Source organism: Anopheles bellator, chromosome 1 (assembly GCF_943735745.2).
Source record: "Anopheles bellator chromosome 1, idAnoBellAS_SP24_06.2, whole genome shotgun sequence".
Lineage (NCBI taxonomy): Eukaryota > Metazoa > Arthropoda > Insecta > Diptera > Culicidae > Anopheles > Anopheles bellator.
In genome coordinates this window covers 40,432,756-40,455,579 of record NC_071285.1, presented here as the reverse complement: position 1 = coordinate 40,455,579, position 22,824 = coordinate 40,432,756, and the positions used below count along the sequence as shown (strand labels likewise).

The following is a 22,824-nucleotide window of genomic DNA, read 5'->3' as shown; positions in this document are numbered from 1 at the left end:
CTTTCCACCATTTTGCGCCTGGAGACACCTTATCGACACCACACCGCGCCCATTCCAGCTGTTCCAACAGTGGCCAACGCCACCAGGGCCTGCGAGGGGGGCACGCGCTCGGGCGACTACTTTCCCGTGATTTGTTCACGGGGCACACACTGCGGAACATTCTCACACCACCAACTTCCCCGCGCATGCTGTCTCGCTTTCTTGCACGCACATGTTGTCACTTGCTCCCCTCAGCACAGGGTCAGAGTAGCCTTTGGAAACACTGGGCTGCTTCCCGGCGGGGGGGCCATTGAGCCAACAATTGAGTTTTACGTCCCCCCCCCAATATAATCGGTTTAAACGGGCCTCTGCGGTTCTGTAGCTTTTGTTCTCCACATACGCGCAGTGAACGCATTTCGCGTGCAAGGAAGAAACGGAAACGGGCTCCGTGCGAGAGTGAAACGGTACGCTGCTCGCCCGTGTAGTGACACAATATGCTGTGCACCTTGCCACCTGGCTGGCTCACCACCCGGATTCCATCCCCGAACGGTTCACCCCCTGAATCGGGTGCATGGAAAAATCTTTGGCCCAAAAGCTTTCGGCTGGTCCATCGAACTGGCGAAGGGACCATCGAAATCGGACCGATGAAACCTGGTGGGCACAGTTCGAATGCTTATCAGGACACAGGACGCGCACACACCGGAGCACACACAGGACAGCAGCACGCGCGGCGGCGGTCCCGATGGCCACCACGATTTGCAGTTTCACTCGCAGCACCCGTGCCCGTACTTACAGCGGTCTAATTTCTACGCGAATCACTCCACCGTTGGTTGCGAGTCGCTCCGGCACCACTTTGCTGCCCGCTAGGCTAGTTTAAATATTATGTTTTAAAGGTTTTCTGTGTAAGGCAAAATCTATGTTACTAGATTTGGAGTGAAAAAACTCGAAAACATTATGGGTGCACTGGTTCGCGGAACGGGCGCTAGCTGGCGCACTAGTCGTCCATTTTCCTCCAGCGCCAGCGCGAGCTGTCTCGCTCTGGCGCACGGGCCCCGTACCCTTCGCTCTCGCTCGCTGTCACTTTCGTGCGCCTTGCGATGTCCTGTTTGCACCTCACTCACACATTTGTACAACGAGGACCGAGAGAGAGAGAGAGAGAGAGAGAAAGCAACACGAGAGAATCCTTTGAGTATACGGTGGGATGAAAAACTCTCCCCCACGCTCCGTACGCGCGTCGTGCGTACTATCGGCGACGGCGGCGGCGGCGGTTGGTTGTGGCAAACTCTTGGCGTGTTTTTTCATTGTTTCATTAGTCACGCGCTCGCCCGTTAATGTGACAACGTGATGAGCAGATGAGCATGGTCACCGTCTCGTGTGCGGGGACTTTCTAAGCACGCGATTCCTGCAGCGCGATTAGATATTCACAGAAACAGAAAATACATTTGCACAGCAGGTCCTGGCTTGGCTGTGGCGCCCGAACGATGTGACCGACGGAAGAACAGAATTGCGCCAGAAAGGATTACTGTACAGAACATCGCTCCCAGATTCGCACCTTCGTTAATGTTCTCGCACACACTCTCACACGCTGCATTGGCGGTTCCGCACTGCAACGTTCCCGGAATGAAGAAGGGTGTTTTTCATTCATTCGAAATGAGAGGACCCGTTCGTTCCCGCCACCGGCGGTGAGCATGGAGAGCCACCACCGCAGAGCAGGAGCACGTGTTGGCGCGCCAGAGGAGTACGCTGGCGATAGTAAGCGTAGCGTACTAGTATCTCCGGTCTACTATCCGTCGGCCAAGGATCGGTGTGCAGCGTCGGTGTGTGCGGTAAGTTTCACTTCCGCCGAGGTGGCCTCACCAGATACAGGTAAGCATATCGCAACCCAGAACGTCCTGGCGCGGGACATTCAGTTTCAAACCCTAATTGATCCGAATGATAGGATTATGTTTTGTCCCGTCGAAGGGTTCGAATTTGGAAAAGAGCAGAAGTGAGCCACGCGACGCGAACAGAATGCTCGTTCGACAGCGTTACTGGGGGGCTACATGAGGCGTAACGTTATGTTTTTGACATTACAGATCAATACCGAACTACCGAACTATAGCAACAAAATCGAAAAAACAGAAAAAATATTCAGAAATCAAATAATTTCTCTTCTATTTCCGTTTTCTCGGACCAAAAACACGAACTTAAACACGTTTGACATTTCGTTTTTATATTTGCATCGTTTTTATATTTGGTTTCACGAAGCGTAAACGGTTTGACATTACAAATTAATCTTACGCTAGTTCTTACGACTCATGTGGCCCCGCAGTTACAGCTGTCAAAAGTGTTTGGTAAACAACTCTCCCGTCCGCGAGCGCACGAATCGCATCCTTTCGCTGGTGTGAATATCGTGAATTATTTCGTAAGTCCCCGAAAATGCCGAAAGTTGTGTCCCGCAGTATCGTGTGTTCGGATTCGAAGGATAAGGAAGAGTACAATGAGACGGGCCCGCTGAACATTTATTACTGTCTTTGTGGGCAAATGAGTTTGATTTTGGGTACGTGCTGAATACTCCCGGAACCTCTGGCAAGCATTCCGATTCAATTTCGTTCTCTTCTTGTAGATTGTACGCTGGAAAAGTTACCACTACGGCAGCTGGATGGCGCCCGCGTGATCGACAGTGCTCGGCATGCGAACAAAGTGAATGCCGATGCGAGTGAAACCGTCTTCATCCAGCGAACGGAAGGCATCGAGAAGCAGCATCGGCTCAAGTGCAAAAAGTGTGGCCTTCCGCTGTACTACCGGCATTCCAACGACCCGCAGGTAACGTTCGTCATCCGCCGTGCCCTGGTGAAGTGCAAGAGTGAGGCAAGGATCTCGGAGTTCATCAAAACGCCCAGCAGCAGCCTCAATCCGTCGCTGGAACCGAAGAAGGTGATGGTCACGAAGCACACGAAAAACATGGGCAAATTCAGCTCCGTAACCGTGTCGACAATCGACGAAGAGGAAGACGAAATTGAGGCCCGCGAGGTAGCGGATAGCTACGCCAACAATGCGCGCATTATCGAGAAGCAGCTCGAGCGGAAGGGCGGCAAGACGAACGAGGATGCGTTGAAGGAAAAGATCGAGCCACCACCAGCGAAAAAAACACGCGGCACGTTGATTGATACGTAGGATGCAACAAAGTAATGCCCTGCTGCAAAACAGTGTTTTGAAGAAAAACGAAACAAAGCTAATGCTTTCACCTCAACGCCTAGATAATGTTATCTTCCGCGGTTTAAGCGCACGACAGGCGTGTGCCGAATTTTATTTGGTAAATACATGATAGTCGAACGTCGATCTCTGGGTTTAAAATTAGATTTTGGCAACAAAAAACCGCACGAAGATGAGATCATCATAACATTTTCTTTTGTAATCAAACATAATTGTTTGACAATGAGTATCCCAAACATTTCGATACAAAGTAGGTTTAAAAGCGAAAGAGAAGGATCGATGGAGTACGGAGATAAATCACACTTTCCCCTCTAATCAGCCTTTATCGGCGCCCTCCGAATGATCTGGATTCTGTATCCGATCGATATAAAGCAATTATTGATAATCGAAATAAAATTAATTTGATAAAAACAACACAGAAATATCACGTGCTTATTTCAACCAGCTTACCGGGAGGTACACATTTCCTTGCTTGCCCAATCTGAAGGCCAAAACATTTCGGATAAGAAAAACAACCAATTCGAAGGAGCTATTAATATTCTTTCATTGTTACCACACCGCCAAATAGAGTGGCATGATTATTTAATGTCGAAAACAGTCGATTGCCGGTTATTTGAGTTAATCTCACTGCCAAGAATAAGACATCTTGATCGGCACTCTTCTTTAATCCCCTGCCCGGTTCCCTCGATGGCGGATAGCTCCCATCTAATATGTTGATTGCATTGTAAACCCCGGATAAGGTACTGCTATTATGCTGCCCACAATGGATCATGTTTTTGAGTTGAACCTTCGCCTCATCTGGCGCGATCAAGTGTTGAAGGGCACGGCGCGTGTGGTAGCACCACCTTTCGGCCGTACGATCGGCTCACGCAGGAGGTCATCGCCCAATGGACTGAAAGTTTATCAAAGTTTGATGCAACGGAACGGAGCTGAGAGATACTGTGTCAACCGCTGCATGCTGCTGCATTCCCGAAGCGCTGCCGATGCTGTTTCCATGCTGCAAAAAATCGGCACATAATCATCGCCGCGGGGATGCAGCGGAGACGATAAGAGCCTTGCAAAGATTAGTATGCTCCCGATTGGCAGTATAAAAGGTAGCGCCGGTGCGGTCCAAACAGTCAGTCTGGTGTCTGTGTTGAGTCAAACGGAAGCTGGGCAAGATGAAACTCATCATTCTAGCAGTGGCAGTTTCCCTGGCGGTCCTCGCCAGCGGATCGTACGTTCCGAGCACGCAAACCGAAGCAAAGTATGGTAAGTGTGCCCCCAACGCAAGACCCCGTCCACGTGTTTGCCGTGCAGTATAGAACACGATGTCTCCTCAACAGCCGACAAGGAAATGCTGTTCAAGATGAAGTTCTTCTTCGAGGTGCTTCGCAACATCCACATGCCGCTGAAGTATGACGAGTACATGCCATATACTAAGTCCTGGATTACGGACGAGTCCAAGTACACGGTAAGCATTTGGGAGCTACGTTTGCCGGGAGATCAGCCCGAAAGCTAACACGATTCTCATTTACCATGGCCGAACAGGACTTTAGCCAAGTGAGCGAGTTCTTCGAATGGTACAAGACTGGACAGTTCTTGGAGAAGGGTGAAGTCTTCACCATCTACAACGAGCTGTACCTGCGCCAGACGTACGCCCTCTTCAGCTTCCTGTACAACAGTGCCGACTGGGACACGTACTACAAGAACGTTATCTGGGCTCGCGATCACATCAACGAGGGCATGTTTATTCATGTCGTGCACCTGACCGTGATGCACTACCCAGCTCTCCAGGGCATCGTGCTGCCTGCCATCTACGAGATCTATCCGTACTACTTCTTCAACACCGACGTGATTCGCACCATCAGCTACAAGAAACTGTTGGAACCGAAGTTCGGTTTCTACGCCAACGGCAAGTACAACGTCGTCTACGCCAACTACACCGCTTCGTACCCGGTCGACTACTACAACAACTTCCACAGCGAGGAAATGTTGAGCTACTTCACCGAAGACATTGGCCTGAATGCGTACTACTACTACTTCATGATGGACTATCCGTTCTTCCTGGGCGGTGACAAGTTCGGGCTGATGAAGGATCGGCGCGGCGAGCTGTACTGGTACACGCACAAGATGCTGCTGGCCCGCTACAACATGGAGCGCATGTCGAACTACATGGGCACGGTGAAGCCGCTGGTGTGGCGCTTCCCGCTGAAGACCGGCTACTTCTCGCTGCTCAGCTACTGGAACGGTATGCCGTTCAAGAGCCGCGACTACAACTACATGATCAGCGACGAGATGTACTACAAGGTGGACTGGGTCCATGGTTGGGAGATGAAGATTCGGCAGATCATCGAGCAGGGTTACTTCATCATGGCCGACGGAACCCGCATCGACCTGCGCCAGCCGGAATCGATCAACTTCTTCGGCGACCTGCTCAACTCGAACATCGACGGCATGGAGGGCACGTTCGCTGGCTACATCGAGGTCTTCTCCCGGCTGCTGCTGTCCGGCAACAACTACAACGCCTACAAGGTCTGGCCGTCGGCGCTGATGCAGTACGAGACCAGCCTGCGGGACCCGCTTTTCTACCAGCTATACGAGCGCTTCATGGACCTGTACTACTACTACAAGCGCTTCCTGCCCAGCTACACGTTCGATGAGCTGAACTTCAAGGGGGTCGTAGTGAAGGATGTCGTCTTCGATAAGCTCATCACCTATTTCGACCTCTTCGACTCGGATGTCTCGAACGTGCTGCCCATGCAGTCCACCGACAAGTACTTCGACTACAGCGTCTACGCCCGCCAGCAACGTCTCAACCACAAGCCCTTCACCTACACGATGAACGTGATGTCCGAGTACACTGGAAAGGCCATCGTGCGCTTGTTCTTCGGTCCGAAGTTCGACAAGCTGTTCGATCTGCAGTACTACAAGAAGTACTTCTACGAGGTGGACCAGTACCTGGTCGATATGATCGCCGGCAAGAACACGTTCGTGCGCAGCTCGCGCGACTACTTCTGGAGCGTCAAGGATCGCACCATGTACACGGATCTGTACAAAAAGATCATGCTCGCCTACAATGGGCAGGAGAAGTTCTACCTGGACATGTCGGAGGCTCACTGCGGTTTCCCGGATCGCCTGATGCTGCCGAAGGGCTGGACCAGCGGTATGCCGATGAACGCCGTGTTCATCATCACGCCGTACATGGGCAGCTCCAGCAACGAGCAGGCCGCCATCTACGACAAATCGTTCTCGTGCGGAGTCGGCAGTGGAATGCGCTTCTACGATACCCTCCCGATGGGCTATCCGTTCGATCGTTACATCAACTTCAGCTACTTCTACACCAAGAACATGTACTTCAAGGACGTGCTGATCTATCACAGCGACGAGTACAAGATGAACGTTACCTACTAAACCGTACACTCCGAGCCGACATGTCCGACGACGGGCGACGATGACTTTACAATAAACATTCAACGATGAGCAAATACGCAATACAAAACAAGCCTTTTGTTCGGCCATCTTTCCAATCGCTCGCTGAAAGAAGTAAACAACGGATACGTTTCAAAAACTTTATTTTAAATTAGTGGATTACTTCGGCATCGTTCGAGACGCGAACTGGTGGCGCACTTTGCAGAAAGGGACGCAGAAATATGGTTTGTAGAAAGAAACACCCGCTGCTGACCCGCTGGGGTTTACAAGCTTTTCTCTGCAGTATTTTCACACAACGCAATGAAATCATACGAACCAAATGAGCCGCTTTTTGTCCGCGCACGTTTCAATAAAAAGTGCGCCAGTTTGATCGCAAAACGATCACCTCTCCACATCGATCTAACGCTACACAGTTTTGCCCACCCGATACGTTATGTCCACTCCAATCTGTTCCCCCTGTTACGGTTTTCTGACTGGGGCAGAACAGTAGATAATTTAGTAGTTAGATTCATAGACGTGTATGCCGTTCATGTGCGCCATCTTTCGCCGGTGCGATGCCGGCGATGCTGCTTGCAAACCCGAGCACAGTCAGCGATCAGCAGAGCCGTTTTTGTACAGATGACTAGGTTTGTCGTAAGTAAGTAGGTAATTAAGTATGCGGGTTACGTAATTTAGATCGCACTCCAGGCTTGTCCCGGCTATTGTTTTTGATTATAAATTCACGGTCCTCACGCTCGTGAGAATCGCTGTCATATGCTGTCTTCTGCTACCTTAACTACATCCTGTCGAAAAGAAAAAAAATATCAAAGTCACGTGCAGCAATTTTTATCTTTCCGCCAAACTAACAAAATCATTTGACTTAATAAGAACAACCCTTTTGCGAAACCGAAGAGAAAGAGAGAGAGAGAAAATTTACGAAACTTACACAGTTAATAGTTGGAGGGAATGTGTGGCCTTTGCAGCATTGTAAACATAGAAATACTAGAAAATAGACGACCTTAAAAGCTGAACGGATTGGTGGCTTACAGGATAAAACATCCCAACTGTTGGGGCGAGATAAATGTAACCGAACGTCATCAAAACAGTAAAAAGAGGCAAAAGAAACAGTGAGTGAGGCAGTGCGGCACATCAGTAAACTCAACTAAGCTGCCCAACCGAGGCGGCCCCTTAGCAGGGATCCTTCTCCGTCGTGCCCGTCTCCGTCTCTACTAATCGGGAGGAAGATGTTTGTTATGTAAAAATTATATAGTGATCACAATGCATTTCACGGGAGACTTATCAGCGCAAAATTAAACCTAAAATCACTGCACATCGTATGTGTATGTCGATCGATCGACGATCGATTGGACGGGAAGATAGAATGCTGGTGGGACAGTAAGTGGGTGCATTTTCTCGGCGAAAACTAATTGCGTATGATCATCGAGCACCGAAAGAAGAAAATTTGAGGTATACTCGTTCGAGTGCTTAGAAGTGGTTTCGATTAATGTTCTCCTTGCTCAGTTTAGTTCTTAGTTCTCCTGTCAGCTAAGGGGGATAAACGAGCCATTTATAAGCACGAGCACTTTTGAGCCCCTTTTTCGCGTTCTACTGCTGGTCATGTTTTCTATGCTCTGGGGAGAACTACTGTCCTCCACGGGCACTAGAGCTAGGTGCTGGCTATTTGCGCTATTGTTGAGTAATACAGTTTGTTTTATATTTCTTTGTGGGACTATCGTTGGTGGCTATTGCCGTGGCGTCTACGCGCTACAGCTGCTATTACTTTCGTTAACTTATTAGGCTGACCTGCGTGCCGTATTCTAGAGCGCACTTGTGATACACTAGGGAGGCGTATTCTTTTCCATGCGTCTTTTTTAGTAATATATACGCGTTTTGTGGCAGCTGGTCGGATTGTAAATGCTGAACTAAGACAGTTGGAACCGTGCAACGCTGCAGGGTTAATTTTTGCACATCGATCGAAACCTACCAAAATGACCTATCTTTGTCCTCTTACTCAGCACACACCGAGAGATAACAAAACAGACTGCGACCTCTTAAGTTTCTAGTTTGGATCAATTTTTCATGCAAAGTACTTAAGTTCCTTTTTTATTTTCGTTCAAATATAACAATCATTAAAGAGTGGATCTTTCGTAGACTGATGTACACCTTCTAGCGTAACAGAGAAAGTAGAGGTTTGTGGGCTGCACGCATGCGACCTGGCTGTTGAAGTGCGGCCAGCGAAAGCAACTACCTTATGGGGAGGCTCTTCCTTGGATTATGTTTTGTATTTGGGTTGGGCGTTGGTTAAATGTCTTTCTCATTACTACACTAATTTTATCTTTGTCCCTCATCAATTTGCAGAGAAGTATCTCGTCCTGGTAGAGTGAAGCTATCACTAGCGAGTGCGAAGAGAGCAGCGGTTCCTGAACGGATAGACCAACCGACCCACATTCGCTCGCAAATCGATGCAGAGTGTCCTCTTTCCATAATAAATAGTGTGACTAGACATTTGTGATGAAATATACGCATACGTGTGTGTGTGTTTTATCTTATTGGAAATTATTAGTCAAACGAATCCTTTTCGTTCGTCCACAAAGCCCGGAATGAATCTTTTCCGGCGGTTTGCCGGGGAACAATTCCATCCAACTTACCTCTACGATCCGTTGGCCAACGGATTGATCATCACATTAGCGCTCACGCGCACACATATACAGCAGTAGCTTCTCTGCAGCGTTCCTTAATTTCCACGCAGAGTTACGGAGATAAACTCGTAACGACGACCTGTTCCAACTTCCCCGTGGTGCTTAATCTAATAGCTGCAGCACCAATGTATTATCGGAAGCGTCCATCGAAAACGTGTTCGAGCGCTCCAGTTTGGATTCTATACGACCGGCCGTGGTGGTTGTGGCGATCGGCGGTAAGGAAGCTGGCGGTCCGCTATAGTTATTACCCGTGCCTGTTACCGGCATATGCTTCAACGGAACCCTGTTAGCCGGTACCGTTGAGTCCACTTTGCGACCGGCAGTTTTCAAGCTATTTCTGTCACCCATGCGCCGATGAACCGAAGACGATGACGAAGATTTCAGTGGCGTTTGCTGCCGTGATGTTGGATTGTCCTGCGGCCCGGGCGCGGGTAGCAACTTCGCGGTCCGGCGCAGATGGAGCGTCGTGTTGAACACCTTTCGTCCACAGCCAGTGGCCCCACCACCACCACCACCACTGTTGGTCGTCGAAAGCGAGGCGGATGAGCCCGATTTCGTGATATCACTACCGGTGGTGGATTTGTCGCGAGCCAGCAGCAAGCTTGGTGAGGATGCGGCCGATTTGTTGCTCGAGTTGGTCGAGTTCGATTTAGGCTCGTGCGAGCGGCGAGCCAGGATTTCGCGCGATCGCTGAGAAAGGAAGCTTCGTTTGATTCCACCGCCATTCGACGAGCCAACGCTAGCCGATGATCCGGTCCGATTGATACCGTTCGAGCGCGGTATCGAGGAGTTGTGGATCGGTTTGGCCGCTCCGCCGTTGCTCACCGCAGTAGGTGGCCTAGCCGTTGCTACGGGTGGGACTTTGGTCCGCCTTTCCCTTGCCGAGAGCCCGTTCGGAACCGGCTGATGATCGGTGATCTGTTTCGGCTTAAAGTAATCGTGGTAGATCAACGATTCATGCGAGAGCGTGTTGCTCGTTTTGATCGAGTTCGACTTGAGCGACTCGGCCAGCGAGTCGATCGACACATCCAGCTCGCTGATGGTGGAACGGGGCGCTTTGGCCGGTACACCACCATTTCGCAGCTTGGCTGGCGATGTAAGACTGTCCAGCGAAATGTTAGACTCGTGGCCACCTTTTACCACCACCGTGGTCGTTGCCATCGCCGTCGCCGGTTGCTGCTTCAACTTGTTGCGGTGACCAAAGGCGGGACTCGCGGTACGTGTGGAGCTACCGCTGGAGGAAATATTATTGTTCTGAGCCTGCAGATTGGCCGCATTTTTGGGCTTCTTTGGTTCGAGATAGCGTGGCTTAATGTGGCTCAGCTTCGAGCGCAAGTTGGCGACCGTTTCACCCTTACATCCGCCACCTGTCGGTGGCTGCTTGACCGAACCGTACACGGCGTGATCTTCCGACTGTGATCGTCTGTGGGCGGGCGCCTCCACCAACGGTGGAGCCGACGCATCACGACGATTCGTTTTCGCCAGCAACCCCATTGCAATACCATTCGTTTGCCGTACGGTGTTGGCTGCGACGGGCGCTTTCCGGCCACTCTCCGGCACCGGTGCAGTGTGGTTCGTTTTCGACGATGTTCTAGAAATACGATATCCGTTTTCCAGCGGTGGCTGGTGCTCCTTCTGCTTCCTTTGCATATCGTCGTCGAGATGCTTGGCCAATTTGTGTGAGGCCAGCAGAGCACTGTTCAGATCGTTGTGCTGTGCCACGGTCGTTTGCGTTTGCTGCGTGCGATTAGTGTTTGCGTTGCCGTTTCCTTCGTAGGCGCGCTTGTTATGTGCCTGAATCGCTAGCCGCACCTGGCGGAGATCGTTCGTCCGCGAGTGCACCGAAGAGGACGAGGATGTTTGCGAGGAGAACGAATAGCGCGATCGTGACTTTCGCTCGTCGGCCGTCTCCATGAGGCAGGCCAGCTTTTGCACCTTATTTCTCAGCTCCACGTCCATGCGCTGCCACGAGCTAACACGCATCGCGCGGGCACACTGGCGTATCAGGCACTGCTCCACGGCCGACAGGATCGCATTTACCATCCCGACAAACTCATCGCACCAATCCATCTCCTCTTCCTCCTCGTGCCGTTTGTAGTCGTCTTTTTGGCGCTTTCCCTGCTTCTCGTACACGTTCACCACGCTCGTATTTTTATCACCCGACAATGGTGTGGCCGTCGTCGTTGTGGTCGTTGTCGTTGTCGTCATCGTTAGCACCTTGGCCTGCAACAGTTTGTGCAGACGCGTAGCACGCGGGTAACTTTTGCAAGCTTGATCCGGGCTCAGATTGTTCGCTGCCGGCAGCAAGATCGGCTCCACGTGCGGTATGGCCCAGCGATAGTTTTGGCCGAGCGACAGAAAGCTGTCACTTGCCAGCAACGACGCAAAGTGGTCCGTGATGTAATCGTACGCCGCGTCCAGTATGTCGCGCACTACGTTCTCCACTTCGACGGACCACTTGTACGGGTGCAACAACGTCAGCAGCTGTTCACTGTCAAGGATCAGCGTAAGCACACTCTCCGAGCTGAGGTGAGCCACAATTTGCTGCCGGCAACGGTGTACCACATCGAGCGGCAGTTGCGAGAACTGCTTCTGGGACCAGATCTTTACGTAGTGTCGGCAAACCCACTTCAAGCACTTTCGATACAGATCGTCCAACCCGTGGTTCAAGGTGACGGGCAGTACCTGCAGCACCCCATCCGTACAACCGACACAGGGCTGCAAATGTTCAAAAATAGCAATAAATACAAACATTGCATGGTGGTTTGGTACAGTTTCCACGGTCCGTCTGGCCGTGTCTTCCGGTCATACCTTGTGGAAATTGTGACAGTAGTTAGTTTTCAGTGCGTACGCCGTAACTTCTTTCAACCCCTCGAGACCAAGCAGATCGGACAGGGCGGCGAGCTCCATCAAACTGATGCCCTCTGGGGGGTGCGAGGCGCCGGAGTAGATGTGGCACAGGGCAAAGTGTACCGCCGCGTACGAATAACCCGGCAGGACGATCACGTTGCCTGCATTCTGCACCCAACTCCCGGCGAGAATTGCTGCAAAGTACTGGCAACGTGATCGCAGGATGCACTTGTGGGCCCGCATCTTCCGCGTCTCGACCTCGATCGTCACATCGGTTGCGATCTCCTGCAGGAACATCTTCAGCAAATCTTCACCCAAACGGCGCGGCTGCCGGCTAGAGATCGACTCGTCGATCGATTCTAAACGATAATGGAACAAAACAGTGGACTCTAGTGGGCAGACTGGGGCTACGCTACAAACCGAACGGCCATATTACTCACCGATACCCGACCGGCTCGAAGTGATGCTCGAAGTGCAGGAAAAATCCGAATGGAGCAGCTCGCTTCCATCCTGCCCACGGCCTGCTCCGTTCATACCCACGTCCGACGGAAGAGAGTTGCTAAAGGCTACGGAGACACAAACACAAATAGGTTAGCCGAGAAGACCGTTTGGAGCAAATATTTGGATAAATGAAATTTCACTCTCGAATTAAACTTGGGTTCTCTGTTCCTTTCTTAACGATGTTGTTTCATGGTTGACTTGACCACTATGTGCCATAAAATGAATTGATGGAAACTAGAAATAGCCATTCACAAACAACACACCGCTCAGAGAACATCCAAGATGGCGCTACCTTCACTTTTTACACTACTAAAAACAGAAAGCGTCGATACCTTTCGAAAGATGCGGAAACAGACGACTGAGGGAGCGCGAGTTTTCCACCGACGACGAGATGAGGCTCACAAAGTTGTTGCCCGTCGAGCGCGACATGTTCCACGAGTGGCGCTCCATCGAGGTCACACCATTGTTCTGATAGTAATTGGAGGACTTTTGTTGCTGATGCTGTAGGCGCATCGCCTGGCTGGCCCCAACCGCCGAACCGATCGTGTTATATTTCTGGCACTCGAACAACCGTGCCACTCGGTTCGAGCCGGCCGAATTCGACATATTACTAGTTCCTCCACCGGTACTACTGCTACCAGCGACGCTGCTGCTCGAGTGAAGCTCAAATTTGGTGACCGTCACCGACTGTGTGGCCGGCGGTGGCGGTGGCTTGTCCATGTCAGAAAGCTTCACGAACGATGTCACCCCAGAGGACTCTACGTTTTCTGAGACGGTCTCGAGTAGCTGCTTCTGCTTCTCGATCGTGGCGTGCAGCGTTTCCATCGTGTGCTGTGCCTTGCGTGGCGCAGTGGCGGCACCATGCCTGGGAGAGCTCTCAACTGCTTCCTCGATCGTTTCCATCTGCTTGCTGGTAGCTCCCGTAAGTGCCGCCAGCTTCACAGGGCATTCGACGGGTTCCTCTTGGTTCACAGTGCCATTGGCCGCTGCCGCCAGCAGTGCCTCTTCATCGACCGGATTGTTCTGAAACGTAACATCGTCCGTATCGGTCGTGGTGGATGTCGGAGAGGCGTCCTCGTTCGACGACAGAATCCCATCCGTCACCGAACCTTGGCTGCTCTTGTCGAATGTTTCATTCAACTTTACATCCTTTCGCTTGCGCTTCACGGACGATCCCATTGCCGGCGTGATTTCTACCGGCGGTTCTCCACTGGGGCCAGCGCCATCGGTTTCTTTCGCCGGCGAAACCTTCGATTCGTTGCTCGAATGTCCCGAGTTGGACGACACCGACTGGTTCGAGTAGGTGCTCAGTTCCGACTTCGAGCAGGTAAAGTCTTCAAAGGGCGAAACGGACGAGTCGATCGACATGCTGGACGTTTTCGAGAGGAGTGGGATTTTGTCCAGTATATTCATGATGCCGCGATCGCTCGTAACACTGGTAGACCGCTGGTAGGATGCGCTGTTGGCAATCCGTCGCTCGTGGAACCCTCCGGAATGCTCTCCACCAAAAGTACTGGTATTCCACGAGTGTCGCTTTGATTCGTTCCTAACCTGACTCCCGGAAGCAGTGGCTGCGCTAGCAGCAATGGGTCGCCGAACGACCGGAGTGGGTTCCGTGGCTGCAGTAGCACCAATAAACATGTAGTACGGCTTAGTGCCTTCCTCACCCGATGGCCCAAGACTGTTGGGACGTTCCGTTCCCGGCGGATCCTTCCCATTGATGGACGTACCGCTGGCCGCCTGGGGCAACGAGTGCTTACGAAGCATTACCGGTGGCTTGGCGATGGTTGTGTTTCCATTCTTTTCATCACCAAAGTCAATAAACATTGAAAACATATTTTTACGATCCTTCTCCATTGATTCTTCGCGCGAATCTGCTTTCGACGGAGCCCCGTCCTCGTCGCCGATCCTGGGGACCGCCGACGGTGGCGGAGTGTCATTTCTTCCGCTCAGCTTCGGGGTGGCACTGCGTGTGCTTTCTCCATCCGACAAATCAATGTAGAATCCGGTCGATTTCTTCATCAAGTCCGCACGTACCGCCGGCCGAGGACGGTGGACCTCGGTGATGGGTTTTTCCTCTTCCGGCGTTTTAAGGCTTCCCAAATCGACGTAGAAACCAAGCCCACAGTTGCGGGGCTGCTGGTGGTGCCGCTGCTGTTGTTGACCGTCCAGGGAACCTATCACCCCCGTCGTCTGCTTTTCATCGTCGGGGCAATTTTTCAGATCGACAACCCATGATTTTCCCGAACTGCTCTTGCTTAGCCGACGTCCCTGACCTGCCAGCAGCGCATCTCTGGGATCCTCCTCAAAGCTAATGCCCCCCGAAACAATCGGGCAGGTGTCGGTTCGCCGGCGAACCGACGGACTTTCGCACTGCTTCGGGGTGAAGTCCTCAATCGAAGCACCGCCCGACACGATCGGTGCCGATTCGTCGTGCTTTTGCACCCGTTTCGGAATGCGGATCGGGGTAGAGTGCGATTCACGATCGATGGAGCTCGCACGACTACCGTTCCCGTCATCACCGTACGGACGGGGAGGGTTGGTGGTGGTCAGTGAACCGTGCTGGCTGGACGTGACGTGGACAATAGAGTTGAACGGTGTGTTGGGATAGTGACCCGATTCGACGTCACTCGTTGCCTGCGTGCGACTATTGTAATCGGCCGAGCTGGAGTTGTAACCACTAGTGCTGGTACACCGGAAACTTTCTCCCCTTCCGCCACCCGACTCGTCGATCGTTCCGCCATACGCTCCTGCGGCACTCGACAGGGAGTAACGCTGGGTGTCGCTGATCGACAGTGAACTGTACTCTCCGTAGTTTCGCTCACTTCCGGACGAGTATACACTCGGCAGTGACAGATCGCTGCACGGTTCTTCTGCGGTCGAAAATGCTGGTCCTCCCACTGGTGCGGCGTCTAGCTGTAGGCCCGAGAACTGTTGAATCGAGTTTTGAAACAACATCGTACCCTGCTTCCGTTCGGATTGCTGTCTCGCAAGCACCTCTTCGGTGCAATCATCCGCGTGGCTTTCAACCAGTTCCGGCAGCTTCAACTTGGCGGCTAGAAACTCGTTGCTTGGTCGGGCACAGAACTGGTCCTTCACTTCCATCGTCGCCGCACTGGGACGCTCCAATTCGGAGCGAATCTTCACATCGTCACACAGTAGGATCGTCGAGAGTTGAACACTCGGTTCGTTGCCAACGGTGGTACTGGAAGCTGACCGTGTGGTACCTGCCGAACTCCAGGCGACGGGTGGGTCCTGAAACGATGGATACACGATCTCGTCATCATCAAACAGTGACGATGCATCGATGAAGCACGCCTTAGAGGGTGCAGCAGCCGGAGGTGGCACTGGTTGCGTCTCATCTTGCGCCGGTTCAGGGTAGCACGCTTCGACACTTATCGGTTCCCACGAGTTGGTCGTGTCGGAAGAGAGCGAATTCGACTTCATGATTAGGATTTCCTCGTTGTGCCGTTGCTTTTCCTCCTTCGTCGACGAGCGTGCCAGATCGAAGCGTTTGCGCTGCAATAACTCACAAGCACCGCCACCGCCGCCGCCTTCACTTCCGCCCTCCTCGCCGCTTGCCTCTTCTCGTTCACCCACTTCGTGGTCGAATGATCCGATCGCCATGGCAACACCGCTGACCATAGCCTCCTGCACTTCGTACTCGATTTCATTCACTGGGTCTCCGGTGTCGGGACCGCCACTGCTGCTTCCCGTCAGTTCAGCCACCGTTGCGCTCGTTGCCTTATTTATGCGCACAATATTGCTCCACATTGCGTCCTCCTCCTCGTCGTCGTCCTCCTCCTCGCCGTCTCCACCGTGGCCATCGGTGCTGGTACTGCTGCTGTCGTCGGATCCGGGTGACTGGCTGCTCCCGTTGGCATCCACCATTTCGTAGGTGGACGTCGCCGAATCGGTCGAGATGCGGTTCAGACCCTTGCGCAGTCGATTCGTTTCCTCCGGTTCGCTTCTGCCATTCGCCCGATACACGACCGGGGAGAGGAGGTCACTTTGCGGTTCTCCCACAACGCCCGCGGTCATCTGCGGCGATTCTGTAGCATCTCCCTCCGACACGTGGTCACGGGAAGACAGGAGCGCGTTCAGTGGTTCCATTGGTTCTCAAAAGATATGCTGCTCGACTGGCGGCACAACTGTTATTTGACTGTGGCCGGAATTGCGAATATGTTCCCGACACTGTTGTTCTCTACTCTTCAAAGCCAGCTTAAACTACTGCCCGCGGTGGTTTCAGGAATAGACTGTTTTCGTCGCCTACTGCCAAGGACACGACGGCGCAGCACTCCCTTCCAAATCGGTGCCAAACGTCTGTGACATGGTGATGGGTGAAGTGATCTGCAAAAAGAGAAGGAAAAAACCACCATCAATTAAGAAACCAAAAGTAACACTTCAAGTATCTACACCGAACGAAACTGTAACACAGTTTTAGACGTACGCACGAAGCAGAAATACCACAAAAAATACCATCAAATATGTTCATATATTAAACCGTGAAAGAGAAAGGGAAGCGTATTTATGAACGCTTCAGCGGAGTGTGAGCTTTTCTGACTTCTTCACTTCACTTGCTTTTAGCCGCAACAACCCATTGACCTAGAAATTCGTAATCTTTATTGCGGCAATGCTGCCGCTGCTACGAAGCCGGCCAATCGTTTTGGTGGATCGTTTGCGGATCGTAATCTCATAAACATGGATCGTAACATACACAGAGGCGCGCGCGTGCACTGTTGACCGGTCGCAAACAGTTCAGTAAACATAAATATACGCGATGTGGTGCCGGTGTTTAGACACGGCGAACTCGACGATAAGCAAGCGGCTAGGATGGGCCAGCCAGGCGGACAATATGGGGCAAGATAACAACACAACGAAACGATTGATAACAGGAAGCAATGGCAATCAAAGGGGGTTTGCTTTATCTGCAATCAATTGGCGATTTTTGAAATCACTTTCCGGTGAAACCGCCCCGATCGTCGCGTCATCGCTATGTGCTTATAAGGGTGTGAAATCTCAGACGGCGATTATCTCTCAATGATAAGAAACAACGATTTTCCGATCGCGGATTTCTTAAAGTCATTATTCGAAAAAACAAACGGAAAACAAAAACGATTTATCCTTTAATATGCATTGGTAAGTTGTTTTAACTGATGACACTGAATTGGTTGCACGTTTAACTAGCAGGCGGTGAAACACGCCCGATCAGTGGGCATAATTCAATTCGTTAACTGTTTATTGATTGCACATGTCGCCGATTTAACAGCGGTTCACCCACACGACACAATCGATCGCAATCATCACTAACGGTTTGTTGAAGAGCATAAAAAATGGAACAAATTGCCTTGCCATTGGCCATCGCAAAGCTTCCATCAAATGCTCGTTTGTGTTCATTCCTCCCATTTAGAACTAATCTTCTACGACGCACTCCCGCCAAAAGGAGATGGTCTACGCGGGGCTGGCCACAATTTGCTCATTAACTAATGGACTACTGTGTGCAATTAAAGTTTCCCCATCCATTCATCAGACACACCGTTTATACACTTGTCGGCCACTTCTGGAAGCGTGGTAGTAACGCAGTAAATAAAACATGGAACCAAACAATACGCTGACCGCAAGATCGCGACGCGAATTGGCGAGAAGCCGCACGCCGATCGTGAAGTAATCATGCCCGACAGATACAGTTGTCTGTCGCCAAAAAATGGGGTTAATGTAGTTTGTAGCCTAATTTAAAATCCATTATCGCGGGGTTCGCTACTAATCGTACGACCATTTGCAACAGAGCACCAGCGAACGCACCATCTTTAATATCGTTACCCAGAATGGAAGAGGCAAGAATGGCACAGAACCAAACGGGGGGCACACAAAACAATCGGAACCATTTGCAAACACCGAAACAACCGCGAAGGAATTCGTAGCGACCACCGCCGAGCGAAATATTGTTGGTGTTCCAAAATAATGTCGACGACTGATGGATGATCGTTGCGTGCCGTTGGTCGCAACCCTCGCTGTTCGCGACCCGCGACTTCGTCGTCATCGTGTCCATCGGATTAACAACGTTATGGACAGCGCTCGTTTTACTCGATGTGGATAGCACGTGAAGAGCGGGAGTGATGCGGAGCGAGATATGCATGAGCGGTACCCGAAGATGGGTGGAACTGGTCGAGCAGCCGAAGTTTATAACATACTCCATACAAAATTAGATTCACCGTGCACCGGACAGCGATGGTAACCTATTGGCTAATCTGTGCAACGATGCGAGCCTCGAGGAGAATGGTTGATTTTGTATACGTTTGGCGACGATATAAGATTCATTTCCACCTTGCTCCACAGAGTTTATGTTTATAAGGTTCGCTGTAGTTCAGCACCGAACACCGAAAAAGCTACCAAAAAAGCAATACCATTGTTTGTGGAAAGAGGTGGACAGAAACTGAAAATAGAGACACCCGTCCGACCGATCGGAATGGGATGTCCAAATCGGTTGATCAGGTGCTGCATGTTGATTATAATAATTGTTACATTGTAGGTCACGCCGGCCAATGGAATACCAAACACTTCGAACGTGGTGTTCGGCTTTGATCGTGATCGTATTTCCAGGCCGCGCTCCAAAAAGTTCACTAACAAATAGCTCTTAGCCTACGTGAAAATTAATTTAATATTATCGTAGTAAAGTAATATGAAAATTTCACAAAGATAAGGGATTTAAAAAAAAAACCCAACTTAATTTCAAAATATGAATAAAATATTAAAACAGAGTTCAATGCCTACTCGGTGCAAAGTGCTTCCGTCGTAACCAAAATTTATAAATCCCAATAGAACGTCCTTTATTCCGTTCTCCAGCAAGCCACCGTGGGTTGAAGTGGCCTTGCCGAGTTTGTTGCTTTGTTCGCAAATTTGACTCACGTACAAGACTTGCAAAAAAAGGCATCATCCATCGCCGCCGTTGCACCGCGCACACCGTTGTTCTCGCGTACTTCCAGCGCCATTCTCCTTTAGGGGTACCGGCAAAAACCTACGAGTGTGTTTTTTTTTGCTCTGCCCTGTTGTTTATGATGGTCCGAAGCGGTTCCATATTTAATCGCCACCCGGGAACGGGCGGTGCGTCGGAATTTGATTTGCTATTTAGCATACCACCATCACCGACCGAGCTGCCGAAGGTAAACGGGGTTACCGGCAGATTGTGCGCTGTAAGACACGCTCGCAAACCAGCACGTTGCGGAGCGTCATGTGCAAACATCGAGGATCAATAATGTGTCCGCTCCTACCAGCCCAGACACTCCCTTTGTTTCTTCGTCATCCCCGGGGCGAAGTGCACCCCCTGGCCGTCTGAGGGTCAGCGGCGCAGAGGGTGCACGAGGGAAGTAAATAACGCGTGGCTGTCGGGCGCTGACATCATGCCCCCATGTTGACGGCGGGCTATTTATGGTAAAAAATAAAATACACCAAACAAGATGTGTACAATCGCAAAAAGATACATCCCCTCATTCGAAGGGGCCAAATGTGTGAAACCATTTATGTTACTAATGGCTGCGCGAATCGATAGCATGCGGGGTGCACGAAACCGGCCGCGGCATCCATCATACCCGAGGACGTCTTCAATGCGCCGTCGACGAATGTGAGAGGTCGGCAATAAAAAACACCCCACCATCCGGGGGCAAGCACACCAGCCAACCAGCCGGCGGACCAAGGATCTCAGTTGGCGATGGATGATCGGGAATGTCCATGCGATGCCGCCGCGATGTTTATGGATAAAATCGTTTGTCACCAATGGTGTTGCCAATTTCCGACTCGATGAAAAGTGGCCACACTACCGGCCGCTGGCGGCTGGGCGTCTTGGTGGCCTTGGCGTGCGCTCGTGTGATTTCCGTTCCGCACTTCAAGCAGCGAACGAACCGAAATCAATTATTCATCATTGGCCCTCATCGTCATCATCACCTTCGGTGTTCCGTTCCATTGCCATCTTCGGGTATCCGCTTGGTTCGATCGTTGGGGTCGGTAGGGCATCCAGTTTAGACACCCACGGGCACGATCGGAGAGCGTGGATTGTGTGGGATATTTGTTTTTCCCCCCCACTCGCCCAATCCGGTATCGATATCGATATGCAAAGGCAATCCGGATCAGTGGGCAACGGTAACATCTTGAAACATCATGCTGGATGTTGGGTGAGTGTTTTGCTTTCCCTTATTTACTTCTTCGCGAGCATAACAGACACTGGTTGTGGACTTATGCGACCTGCCGTACGGAGCTCTCGTGAGTCAGTGGCAACCGTATCGACCGCAGATTGAACCACCAAACACCTTTTTGCAATGGCTCCGTAGTGACGCAACGTATGCTGCTGCTGGGGTTGTCGGATGTCCCATCGATCGACCACGGGTTGCCGCACGACGCAGCAACCCTAGAAAAACCTTGCACCAACCACACAGCCGCACAAGACCACTTCCGTTCTTCGGATCATCGATTGCACCGCGGTTGGATGGATGGATAATTTCCGGCCTGCTTCCCACCGGCCGCTTTGTGTGGTTTTATCGCTGGCCCTAGTTTTCGTTTCGCTCCCGTTCATTGCACATTTCCATTTTTGTAGGCCAAAAACTAAAACACCGAACTGATTGGCCAAGAAAACCACTATTGAGCTCACTGTGCGCACTGTGTGACCACCTTTTTACCTTCTTTATCGTGCAGATGGTGCCTGGCTGTTTCGGCAGATACTCGATTTTCAGCACCTCCGCCCGCTCGGGTGACCATATAATTTCCAACATATGAGAAGCACCTTCGCCGCGCACGAAACCTATTCTCGGGTGCCCGGATTTAACACGCTTCTGGGTTTGCCAAAGCACAACGATCACACACGATTTACACGATAATTTTACATCGAATCCTCCCGGGGGGTTTGGGTGCCAATTCGTGGGCGGTCGTGCAGAGGTTGGGAAAACACAATCTTCGCAGCGTGTTCAAGTGTGTTTCGGCACGAAATTTCTCTTTTGTCGAAACCCAATCGATAACTTCCTCGGGGAGAAAATGTTTGACGTTTCGGGAGATGTTTTTTTTTGCTCTCTCTATCGCTCGCCCGTTGCAAGTTCTACGCAACTACGCGGCGCAACTACAGTATGTGGTCGAAGTACCGAAGCAGATGGGAGTTTATCTGCAGGTGATTTGCTTGCAGTGGCTGTCACTAGGCAACCTCAATTAGACTCGATAGTTAAAGCGAGTTTCACAATGTTGTGATAGCCGGTGTCGATAACCGAAACACTTGAAAAGAACTTGATTTGAAAATGAGCTGGGAGTAGAAGGCTCCCTGAAAAAATTCACCCAGCGGTGACGTTTTCAGCTTTGACGTTTCCAGTTTTGTTCACGGTTTGTGTTTACACGTTTACGACGGCCGGAAAAATAATCGTAGATTTTACATTCTTTGCTGCTGCTACAGAAACTCGAGTAAGTTCAAAAATCCGTCCCACTACTTCGGCAACGCGGTATTTCATAGTTAACAAACATGTAATCAATGTAAAGAAAGAAAATACAGTGCAATGGTTGCTAAGCAGGGACACGGTGACGTGTACTTAGCTTTCCGGTGTCGCTTCAAAACACGGATAATGTTTTATTCTTTTGCTTCGTAAATTTTGATTAGAAATTTTACAAACATTAGCGTGTGTGACGTAATCATTGTCCATTCATTTGGAATCATCTTTCAACTAAGTTTGGTTGTTTCTGATTTTACCTTTGCTCGACAAATGGGATGAACGTTTAGGGATTTTAATGAGTTCTGCCATTGACTGTATCCACAACAGATCGAAAGTGAACCAGTTTGTTATATCCTTTGTATTTCTGCATGCCCACTTACTGATTTTCCATTTTCCCAAAAAGATCCTGCGATCATCATGATTTCCGATGTTCAGCTGGCCGTGTTCTGCAACGTGTTGGGAGTGTTCCTCTTCCTGCTGGTCGTCGGCTTTCACTACATTAACGCCAACATGGGAAAGTGAGTAGCTCTTTCTCCTTAAAATAGACAGAATTCTATAATTCATTTGTCCAAACAATTCTTCTCTTCACTCATTCGCAACGATAGCACTCGAAGCGGACCGGGTTCGAGGCATAAGTGAAAATAGGCAGTGACATGGCCAAACAAACACACAAACATTCTCCTTCCCCGAGGACATTGGGCGACCGATGGACCAATTTCCATACTTTTGCCGGTGCCGGCACCAAATAACCT

General features: G+C 50.8%; 4 protein-coding genes across 4 annotated transcripts; 3 read left to right on the top strand and 1 right to left on the bottom strand.

The window, feature by feature from the left end:
- The first annotated feature begins 2,346 nt into the window (after positions 1-2,346).
- Positions 2,347-3,572, top strand: LOC131216251 (STING ER exit protein). Its single transcript, XM_058210693.1, has 2 exons — positions 2,347-2,518; positions 2,585-3,572. Exons 1-2 carry the CDS (start codon positions 2,398-2,400, stop codon positions 3,133-3,135), a joined length of 672 nt encoding a protein of 223 aa, XP_058066676.1. The 5' UTR covers positions 2,347-2,397; the 3' UTR covers positions 3,136-3,572.
- A 729-nt stretch (positions 3,573-4,301) lies between these two features.
- Positions 4,302-6,685, top strand: LOC131206164 (hexamerin-1.1-like). The gene is made up of 3 exons (XM_058198597.1): positions 4,302-4,425; positions 4,500-4,627; positions 4,705-6,685. The coding sequence occupies exons 1-3, from the start codon at positions 4,335-4,337 to the stop codon at positions 6,565-6,567; spliced, it is 2,082 nt and encodes a 693-aa protein (XP_058054580.1). The 5' UTR covers positions 4,302-4,334; the 3' UTR covers positions 6,568-6,685.
- A 60-nt stretch (positions 6,686-6,745) lies between these two features.
- On the bottom strand, positions 6,746-16,388 carry LOC131206744 (uncharacterized). Its single transcript, XM_058199418.1, has 6 exons — positions 16,248-16,388; positions 15,379-16,142; positions 12,947-15,315; positions 12,554-12,679; positions 12,075-12,472; positions 6,746-11,981 (listed from the first exon to the last, which is right to left on the bottom strand). Exons 1-6 carry the CDS (start codon positions 16,386-16,388, stop codon positions 9,366-9,368), a joined length of 6,414 nt encoding a protein of 2,137 aa, XP_058055401.1. The 3' UTR covers positions 6,746-9,365.
- Positions 16,389-20,744: 4,356 nt separating this feature from the next.
- On the top strand, positions 20,745-22,594 carry LOC131205615 (dolichyl-diphosphooligosaccharide--protein glycosyltransferase subunit 4). Its single transcript, XM_058197789.1, has 2 exons — positions 20,745-20,779; positions 22,476-22,594. Exons 1-2 carry the CDS (start codon positions 20,773-20,775, stop codon positions 22,592-22,594), a joined length of 126 nt encoding a protein of 41 aa, XP_058053772.1. The 5' UTR covers positions 20,745-20,772.
- Positions 22,595-22,824: the final 230 nt, after the last annotated feature.

Coding starts and splice junctions, on each gene's coding strand:
- LOC131216251 (XM_058210693.1), top strand. CDS start 2,398: ATGCCGAAAGTTGTGTCCCGCAGTATCGTGTGTTCGGATTCGAAGGAT. Junction 2,519..2,584: donor GCAAATGAGTTTGATTTTGG/GTACGTGCTGAA, acceptor CTCTTCTTGTAG/ATTGTACGCTGGAAAAGTTA.
- LOC131206164 (XM_058198597.1), top strand. CDS start 4,335: ATGAAACTCATCATTCTAGCAGTGGCAGTTTCCCTGGCGGTCCTCGCC. Junction 4,426..4,499: donor GCAAACCGAAGCAAAGTATG/GTAAGTGTGCCC, acceptor TCTCCTCAACAG/CCGACAAGGAAATGCTGTTC. Junction 4,628..4,704: donor CGGACGAGTCCAAGTACACG/GTAAGCATTTGG, acceptor ATGGCCGAACAG/GACTTTAGCCAAGTGAGCGA.
- LOC131206744 (XM_058199418.1), bottom strand. CDS start 16,388: ATGTGGAGCAATATTGTGCGCATAAATAAGGCAACGAGCGCAACGGTG. Junction 16,143..16,247: donor AGGAGGCTATGGTCAGCGGT/GTTGCCATGGCG, acceptor GGTGCTTGTGAG/TTATTGCAGCGCAAACGCTT. Junction 11,982..12,074: donor ACTGTCACAATTTCCACAAG/GTATGACCGGAA, acceptor GAACATTTGCAG/CCCTGTGTCGGTTGTACGGA.